The following is a 10,241-nucleotide window of genomic DNA, read 5'->3' on the forward strand; positions in this document are numbered from 1 at the left end:
TAATAAATATAATTTTGTAATAAGAAATAAAGTTCTTTAAACATTATTTCAGGCTGACCGCGACAAAATCTGCCGGCTGATGGAGGAGTCCTTCCGCAGCAGCTTCGGTACGGCTCCCCCGCCCCCCGGAGCCGCACCTCCTCCGCCTCCAGCCGCTCTGCCCCACCGCGCCCCTCAGCACGTCGCCAGCTAGTGTCCCCTTGCCGCGCGCCTGCTCTGCTGTCCCCTCCTACTGCTACTTTAATCCCCTTTCCACGACTGGAACGTAAGTTCTTCAGTCCTACCGTAGTTGTTCTTTGAACAGCTGAACTTCTATAGTTTTTTGAAGCTAGAAGACGCGCCTAATAGACTAACTGATTTTGTTTTCACAATTAATTATAACAGTACTTGCTACGACTGTTAATTTTAGTATAGGAAAATATTCTGTCCCATAGAAGAATTCTTTGTACATAGGACACGTGCGTTGATTGTCAAATAGAAAGTATTGTAGGCAAAATGGCGCGTCTTTACCACAATTCACGTTTGAATTAGTTTAAAATAACAGTTACAATACGAAACTAAATTCAAACTTGAATTTCTGGATTCTTTATTAATCGCCGACTGCTTTGTATGTTTGGGACCCAGTATACAGGCGCGCACTGAGCGCTATGGAGTGTTATATGTTAGGCAATAGGGCAACGACCTTTTAATATGCGTTTAGACTGAAATTTATAAACCGTAAACCAAATATGGGGGATTTTAACAACAAAACTACATGCAAGAGAGAATTTTTACTGTATCCATATCATCCAATTTGTAAAATAAAATTAAACTATAGTGTGAACCGTATTCTAAAACGTCACTCCAACTTACATCCACTTTCAAGACCTGTCATTTTTTCTATTTGAAGTTTGACAGTTCGTAGTCTGACGTGAGACTGTTGGAACTTGAGCGAGTGATAATGCAATACTTTTGACGTTTTATAATTTTCAGTCTTAGTCCGTTGTCAAATATCTGATCAATTAGCACAGTCACAATGTTTACTGCATTTTAGAGATGTTATTGTGCGGTAATGGCACGTCTGCTAGTCGAATGAATCTAGGCCCGAGTGATTTGATACGCTTTTACGTCTTTTATAAGTCATTAAACCACAATGTGATAAGGAAAATGGCTAAGTACTCGACAAGAGTTTAAGTCCATCTTTCGTTCTTCAAGTTTGATTAAATATATTTTTTATAATTTTAATAACTTTAAACACTCATATATAGGGGTCGCCATAGCAACGCGATTTTATTCAATAGTGTTACTTGAAATTAACTATAAACACTTAAAGCGTCTAGATTTTAGACTCCACATACACATAAATTTACGAACAAATTTGAATACGATTTCATTAGTTTTGTTTTGAGTGTTTTATCTGATTTTTAGATAATGCTTTTTCAATTACATTTCTATGAATACAATATACAGTATTCAAAAATTTCATACAAAGATTGGTACTTTACCATTTTGCTTATCAAACTAAAGTGGTAACTACGATGACGATACTCTGTTATTAGGTGCACGTTATACATAAAACGATTAATATAGAGATTACAATGTCGTGTCAGCAGCGTGTGTACTAATTCTGATGTTAGTCTTTAATACAGTAGCGTGGGAAACGAACTTTGTATTTTGAGCCGTTTGAACCAACGAATTATCAAGATACATCACAATTAGCACCACTATGCGATAAATTTTAAGGACATAACTCCTCATTTATAAAATTGAATCAGTCTTATTGTTTTCACTGAACTTACTTTCTAGCCGATCTAAGAATCGTCGCTGTCATTGTATTTATGCTGAAAAGAGATGGATATACTTCAGTCGAGACACTTTAGGACTGATTCAATTTTTTTATAAGGGTTAGTATTTAGATCTGTATGAATGTGTATAAATGAGATATTTAAACTATTTAAACGATAGTCGTAGTTTAGGAAGGCTTCCTCTAGAGCTTTTCGTAAGTAAATTGTAAGTATACGGAGATTGACGTACTCACTCGAAAGTATCATAATTTTTTAGTTTTATATCTATCAATGCGTGGATTGTAATAAATTTACAAATTAACATTTGAATCCGGCTCAGTTTACCGCTTAATCATTTTTTCGACAATTATCGGTTTCTATCAGGAGTTTAAAAAATAGGTGCTTTTCTCGAAACGCTTTTCTTGTTTCTCTTCCGAGCTCGGTGCCAAAGCAGGTGCCAATTTAGGCTTACAGACTTTCCTAATTTCTCAATCAAATCAATATCTCCAATAAAATATTATCCTTTGTTTTTCCTTATAACGTATCACCGGTCAACAGAAAGGCTTCGATATAGCGGAGTGAGGCGACGTGTGCGTGATGTCTAGTTGTAGTGTAAACGAAAGACTGGCTAATGTTACGTAAGGTTTGGGGGCGCGCCTTGCTTGCCTCGGGTCGCAATCATTCAAAACAAATCCTAGCACACATTAGAATCTGGCCTAATAGCGTCAATAGGACTTACATTCGAAATACCGATGGCAAGTAAGGCGACGCCTAAAGGCAAGTATATAGCTAGTGAAGTGGCGAGCCCTATGTAAATAATCGCTTTTAGTCTAGAGTATATATAAATGAATATACGTACCTATTTCGATAGCCGATCGTTCAATTTCTATGTAATCTTGCTTTATCATTAAAGTTTTATTAGTCATCTGTTTATGCTACCGTAAAATAGGTTTAGGCTCATCACTAACACTGTTCCGTCTCGGATTTTAATATTGACGTAGAAAATCATATGATTATACCTCATAGTCTACCTTGGGCAATGTATTGCGTTATCTGTGTGAATATTTTGCGTGGACGCGTTTCGATACTTGCCGAAATCTTGGTAGTTCTACAGAGTACACACCGGTTCATAAGTCTAGACTTCTAAGTGTTTAGATTCTTTAACGCTTCGTAGGTATACGCCGTGGTGCATTTGTTATTCGTTTTGTATTGTTGCATGTCGGCCGCGCCGGTCCAATATAGGCAGCAACGCAGTACAATGGTACAAATACTGACTTACATGGCATTATTAGGTGTCCTTTATGACATGTAACAACTGCTGAATTTTATAGAGCTTAATTGTATAACAGAATTGGTACCATTGTATTCAAGTCCGGACAGTCTAGCTCATAAGTCTCCTTATATCTAAAACTGAATGGTTCCTTTATCACAACTGTTTATAACTTTTTATGATGTTATATGTGCGAGTGCTGTATGTGTACCGCGTTGTTGGATGTTATTATTTCATGGACACAAGATTCGCCATTACCCAAAGAGAAATGTGTTCATGTATGAAATTTTTTTCCTTTTTTTTTATATAACTTTTATTTGTAATATAACTATTTATTGGACCCAGATTTGCATTTGCACTATTTTAATTAAGCTCTCGTTGAATATAGGACCCGCAATTGTATTATTATTATGCTCAAAGTGACGTCTAACCGGCAACGATCGACAGATCGAGTGATGTTTGCATACTATTAAAATAAAATGTCAATAAAATTGTATTTTAAAAGCCTCTTGTTTTTAATTTCTTGACCTTAGTTTTATTTATGTTAATTTATTATATCGAGTAGAAATCTGATGGGGAGATTCTTCTTTAAGGACAACTTAATTCTCAAGTTCTCAAATTTTACATAAACGCAATTTGATTTTATTTTTAATAATATCCAACAATTCATGGGAATCAGAATGCCAGTTGGGTGGCGAGTGCAAATCCGGCTTATGAAGACATTACATTCAAAATGATTACTAAGCCATTATTCAATAAATATGGAGATTAAAAATTCTATTGTTGTTCACGTTGAAATATTACGTACAGTCGGTAACCGTGTAATTGTGTAATAACGTTTGAGTATTTTTGTGAATAAAACACATATAACTTAATCAACGTATATTATCACAATAATTCGGGCATCACAAATATCGACTACGCTTACAATCGAGTTACTCAATTATTCAAATAAGCGCTGGCGGCTGACACGCATATGCATAAGAAAATTTGTAATTGTGATGAAAGTTTACCAGGCAACCTAATAACATTTATGTGGCTAACATAAATTTCAAGACACTCCTGTCCAATTTTAATAGAACCTTATTATACACAAAAGTACTGACAGGTTTTCTTAAACGTTACAAATGTTATATAAAAAAGTATTTGTTTATAATGTAACAATTATCGTGTTTAATAGGTTTATAAATAGACTATACTAACCTAGCTAGCACCACGCGTTTTTCATAATATACATGCACATTCGCCTTCGAAATGGTATTAATAGTTCCGCTTGACTAACAATAACACTCCACTGTTACCACACGATATCTGCGGCAATTTGAAGCAGATGTTATATATTAACTTATGTTATATATTTACAGTTGCAGCTTATAGCCGGTACTGGTAGGGCAGCGTCGCCGGCTTCGGATCCACTTGTTCTTTCTCTTCTTCTTCAGGCACGTAGTAATGCAACTCATATGCCGGCGACAGTTCCACCGTTGCGTTATTGTCGCAGTCCCCAGAAGGTCGCGTCAACATCCGACTGAGGTAGGCTCGTGAAGATGCCACCTCCCGTCCGTCGCCAGCGCTCCCGTGAATTACGCTGTTGTTATACAACATTGGAAGGCCTGATTTAAATCTTTCGCTATTCTGATTAAAATTATGGACAAATCTTTGTAAGACGTCTTTCCGGAAATCATTGTCATAATCATAATTTTCCGCCATATCCGGTTTGGGTTTAATTTTGTGAATTATGTCACTCACGGTGACACCTTGTGTTGGAATTTTTGTATATGGATTGTAGTCTTCATTTATGTCTTCCTCGTGATCCTTGGCGACAGCATTCAAGAAGTCCCTGTAGTGCTTGATGACATCTGCCGCTCTGTTGTAGCTGCCATCATCTGTGATAACCGTATAGCCGTCTTTGGCGTCAGGTATAACGGGGGCTTGAGTCATGAACCCAGGCTTTTCATAATCTATAAATTCGGTGGTTGTTCTGTCGTTCGAATATTTACTAATAGGAGTAAACAAGTGCCCCGTCCTATCATTCGGAATAGGTGACGAAGGTCTTGTGTATGAAACTGGTAAAACGTTTGTCGGGGGCTCGGTTTCGGTATAAGCTCCCATTTTTTTATGGAAGTCTGTGTCGTAATCTCTAAACATACCTTTATGTGTCGTTAAAGGTGGAAAATATTGCAGAGTAGGTTTTCTTTCGTAGTTGTTGTGATTTTCTGGTCTCGTGTTTGTTACTAGCCAAGTGGGAGGAGTCACGTAAGCATCGGTTCCGATAGGAACTGTAAATTTCTTGAGGTCTATTTTGGCCAATGTTAAGTAGTCCGCATCATCATCCTCGGACGTATCGTAGTATTCGGCTTCATTAAATACTTTTTTAGGTTTCTTCGTTGATGAATTTGTAGCGGATTTAGAATAATTTTGCGACTCTGGGTCTATTGCAGGAGCAACTGTGCTGGTTGTGGTAAATTCTGTGGTTGAAATCATTGTTGTTGTTGTTGTAGAATATTCGGAATCTTTTGTTTCTTTCGAGAAGCTTTCTTCGTAGTCATTATAAAGAACATTACCGTAAGCATCAGTCTTTTTCTTCTTAGATTTTCTCATTTCAGCAATTTTCTCTAACCTTTCTCGCAAGTCAGGAGTTTCACTTGTATTTTGCTTTTCCACCAAATTATTCCATTCCGTTTCCGTCTTATTTTTTAATACTTGAGTGAAAGGCTTCGAAGAGTTCTTCGGTTTGAAAACAATGCCTAGCGAACTCAAGCTTTCATTTCGCCAACTATTATCATCGGGATCCCTCATGAATGACTTGGGTGGTTGCACTTCAATTTTTTTAAGCGGCTTGTAGTTAATACCAACAGGATATAAAATTGTCGTTTTTAATCGGTCCAAAAAAGTCAAAGGCTTAACACTTAACTTTTCATCTTCTGGTTTTTGGTTTACTTCATATATTTTAACAGGAATTGTCGATTGTTGTGTAGTAGTTAGCTCGTATTTAAATTTTCCAAAGTTTTCCTCGTTGTTATTAATCACCTCTTCTTTTAACAGTTCTTCTCTTCGATTATCTTCATGCTAAAATATAAATTGTATTAGTTAAGTTATTACTTAATGAGTTATATTACGGAATATGTTTACTTAACATTTACTTACCATTTGAATAATCGCTTCAGTATTTTTCGTGTCTTTGTTTTTGGTTTCATATTTCTGATCACTAGTAGTGGGATTAATAAAGTCAGTTGAATATGTTTCGGTGAAACCAGACTCCGTAGTCGTATCTACTGTATTAATATACTCTTTAGCCTCATTTCGATTTAATTTACTAATTTGCAGATCTCCGTCTTTATTTCTTGAACTGGGTAAGCTTATTAATAAATTTGGAATTTTAAAGGGTTCGTAAGGGTCCAAAGCTTCCGTCGTGGTTTCTATTTCAACGTCAACAGGTTTTGCAGTACTAATTTCATCTATGGTAGGGGCACGAGATTCGTTCTCCTCTTCTTCGTCAATCGTAGATAAAAATTGCTTGATATATTCTAATGTCACTTGTTTATCAGAACTGTTATTTTCTTGTTTAACATCATCATTTTTTGTAATATCTGACGTCGAATTGATGCCCGTTTTCGTTATTTCCTGATCAGATTCTACATTTACCTCAGTCGTTTTTATTTTGTCATATTGATTTGTTTGATTTTCAATGTATTCATTATTTGACGGTTTTTGCCGAATGTGCGAATCCATGGCATTATTCTTAATGTCATTAGGGTTTTGCGTTTCATTTAAATTTTCTGAATTATATGTTTTATATTCTTTTATATCCCTATGTTCGTTTTTATCGGTTTTGGACTCATTATATCTTTCATTTCTATTATTTTTGTTATTTCTGTCCCGTGCTTTAGATTGTGAAGATTCATCTTCATTTTTGTAACTTTTCGATGTATTTCTATTCGATGTACCTCTATTTTTAGAATTATTATCTCGTGATTCTTCCGAATTATTTGAATATTCGGTAATTTTTCGTTGTTCCTTTTCACGGAAACGTGTCTTTTCGCCCGAACCTGTATACCATATATTTATTTCAGTAGTTGTAATATATTTACCGTGTTCTATTTTCTTACGATTACTCTCTTCTTCTAATTTCATTTTGTCTTTTGGCGGCAAGTTGTCATTTTTAAGTACATTTTCTGAGTGTCCTTTATTGTTTTCATATTGGTTCCATTCTGCTAAAATTTCCTTTTCATTAACATTTGATTGGTCTTTAGTTTCTTTTTTAAGCTCCGATTCATTTTGATCATTTTCACTGTTGGAATCCTTCTCAGTTGGGCGTAATGTTATTTTTTCAGAATCCTCCCTTGAATCCATTTCTTTTGAATATTGTTCTTTACTTTCTTTGCTATTATTATTGTCGGCCTTTCGATCCTTATTATTTCTAAATCTAAAACGTGACCTCTCTTTACTCTTCTCCGCGGAGTTGTCTTCTTTTCCTCGATATCGTGATCCGAAACGCCAACTTAACCTCCTACCTTTAGGCTTGGATGTGTTGTTTTCTTGAGAGTTTTCCTTTTTATCATTGCTGTCTTCAAAAAGGGATTTTAAAGAAAAGTCTAAAAATCCACCTCGTTTAGATTCTACAGTAGCTATATTTTCCTTTGAAGGTGTAGTCAAATCAACTGTTGTTTCAGAACTACTAGTGAATGATTGTTCTGTAACTCCAACCGTTGAGGTAGTATCATTTACAATGTCAGATTTAAAGAAAGACGATGGAAAAAGAAAATTTTTAAGTTGATTTAGCGAAGGTATATCTCCAGATTTAGAATCTTGGCGAGGCACACCTGTTTCGTCAGTAAGCATAACTTCTGTTTGGTTCCTGTCGTCATTTAATTCACCATTTACTACTTTTCTATTAATTTCAGTATATTTCTTCCACGATGGCGTTGTTTCCGTTTCTTTATTTGTAGAGTTCTGCAAAATGCTTTTATATTTTTTGTTATTCGAATGTTCATTGTCAGTAATTGTAATCGTCGTCTCCTTATTTTCAGTCGGTTCTGCATTTTGTGTTGTGAACTCTATGTTTTGTGTTGTATCAATACTACTATCTACAGCTTGATCTTCAATCGATGTTATAAATTTAAAATCTTTAAAGTATATTTCAGACGTCGGAATGAAGCCATCTTCCTTCGTTTTCTCGATATCATTCGGTCTTCTTATATCATTTCTAACTTCTAAAACAATACTGTCCTCAGGATGTAGATCATCATGAGTAATGTTAGTTTCTCGACTGAGCGTAAACGAATTAACTGGTGCCTCGATGAAAGACAGCACAACAGCTAAACCAACTGCCAATAACCTGAAATATTCAATTAATCTAAGTTATTTTAATGCGCCTAATAATAGACAAGAATGCAGTTTTAACTAAAGTAGGTATTAAACATTGGCATAACGTTATGCAACATTTGTTGTAGATTCTGTTGCTTTGCCGCTTTAGTTGGTCACGCACGGTTTTAAAAAAGGTCAAGTGAGAAACTCATTGCCCGCTAAAGTGAATTTTTCTATAATTTTTCAACGTTAAATTCACAATATATTGTAATTAAACAAACCAACCTATCGCGTCCCATCGTTGGACTGAATTAAAATAAAACCATTGTTTTAATTATCATATGCATTGATTATGATTTGAGTTATGATTTCTTATACAATGTTTATAAAATAAGTACTTCAATAAACCGGAAATATTATGCGTGTGATCATAATATTCAAATTTATATAGGTACATACGACTGTAATGTCAACAATCAAGTCTTCAGTGACATTTTACAAAAGCAAAATGTTTATTTGGTTTGTTAATTTCGTTGCTTTTGTTATTATTTATTATACGGTATTAACTCACTATGAGTTCAAAAACTCAAAATCACTAAGGGGTTTAACCTTGGTTACATAACGATAGTTCTTTTTTCTTTAGATTTTCAAAATCAATTTATTACTGTCTAGTTATAACTTCAGTTTCCTATAAAACTACTAAAGTCCGTGCAAAATCATACAAGATATAATTACTTAGTCAAGCCTCAAAAAGTAGAGCAAGCAATCCAATGACTGTCACTGCACCCAAATTGAATTTACTATTCCAGGGCAATCGAAATCCAAGACGAACGAGTGCAAGTGAATTTTTAATTTGGTTTATAGTTAATAGCGTTTATAAGCGTTTGTATACAGTTCAATGCTATCAATAATAAATATCGTCTCTCACATAGAACAGTTATCACTAGGTCCTATTATACATTTGACAATCACCTTTATATTAAAGTAGTAAACACTGTTATTACTTGTAGAATGTAAAATAAATCAATGACGCTACAACCTTTTTAGGTCTGGCCCTCAGATTTCTGTATCTGTTTCATGATAATTTGTTCATCTAATAGGCAAGTAGGTGGCTTTCTGTGCCTGACTCATGCCGTAGATTTCTTTGGTCTAAGGCAAGCTGGTTTCCTGTCGATGTTTTACTTCACCGTTCGAGCGAATGTTAAATGCGCACATAGAAAGTTCATTGGTGCACAGCTGGGGCTCATACCTACGACCTCACGGACGAGAGTCGCAAGCTGAAGCCATTAGGCTAACACTGCTCACTAGAATGTATTGGGAATTAAACTAAAAATCTATAAACTTATTAGGAATAATAACAATTATCGAAAATATACTGTTAATTAGACAAAAATCGTATTGTAATAATTCTAAGCATTTAAATTTTCTAATTCCTAATTATGTTTAAGTATACAAAATTAATCTTAAATTATATCCGTTATGGAACGTAATATAAACAATATTTTTAATTTAATTTTGTATTTAAAACAGATTATTAAGATATCGAAAATAACCAACCACTATAACGCACTAATTAACTAATTAGGTAACTCTCGCTTACCTGAAAGTTTGTGACATCTTTGTAAAGCACTGCGTCAATAGGCGCACATTATAAGACGCGCGTGCGCCACGATAGCCCTATGATTACTGCGGTAATCGCGAATAAAGTTGATTTTCAGTGAATTACTTACTTCCAAGTTAACTCTTCACTATCAACAAATTCGGATATTAGCCTTCGGACAAGTGTTGTTTTCCTTCCAAAACATGACCGGATTTCATTTATTACAAGTATGCACCGACTACTACAGGATGATACAAATTAATATCAATATTCTTATTTGTAACGTTTCCTTCTTAAACACAAA

At 34.9% G+C, this 10,241-nt stretch overlaps 2 protein-coding genes across 2 annotated transcripts in view; one reads left to right on the forward strand and one right to left on the reverse strand.

The window, feature by feature from the left end:
* LOC123718584 (nuclear receptor-binding protein homolog) overlaps nucleotides 1-3,539 on the forward strand; it is a 30,035-nt gene extending 26,496 nt beyond the window's left edge. Inside the window, exon 10 of the mRNA XM_045675227.1 lies at nucleotides 53-3,539. Within this exon, the coding sequence (XP_045531183.1) occupies nucleotides 53-193 (141 nt within the window). The 3' untranslated portion in view covers nucleotides 194-3,539. The remainder of the gene's footprint in view (nucleotides 1-52) is intronic.
* Nucleotides 3,540-3,900: 361 nt separating this feature from the next.
* Nucleotides 3,901-9,991, reverse strand: LOC123720860 (putative uncharacterized protein DDB_G0282133). The gene is made up of 3 exons (XM_045677674.1): nucleotides 9,938-9,991; nucleotides 6,178-8,368; nucleotides 3,901-6,099 (listed from the first exon to the last, which is right to left on the reverse strand). Exons 1-3 carry the CDS (start codon nucleotides 9,952-9,954, stop codon nucleotides 4,405-4,407), a joined length of 3,903 nt encoding a protein of 1,300 aa, XP_045533630.1. The 5' UTR covers nucleotides 9,955-9,991; the 3' UTR covers nucleotides 3,901-4,404.
* Between the last annotated feature and the right edge of the window lie 250 nt (nucleotides 9,992-10,241).

Source organism: Pieris brassicae, chromosome 2 (assembly GCF_905147105.1).
Source record: "Pieris brassicae chromosome 2, ilPieBrab1.1, whole genome shotgun sequence".
In the NCBI taxonomy this organism is placed as follows: domain Eukaryota; kingdom Metazoa; phylum Arthropoda; class Insecta; order Lepidoptera; family Pieridae; genus Pieris; species Pieris brassicae.

What these genes read in the sequence shown, in the direction of transcription:
- LOC123720860 (XM_045677674.1), bottom strand. An exon ending in CTGAAGCGATTATTCAAATG is followed by an intron (nt 6,100 to 6,177) that starts GTAAGTAAATGT and finishes TTTATATTTTAG; the next exon opens with CATGAAGATAATCGAAGAGA.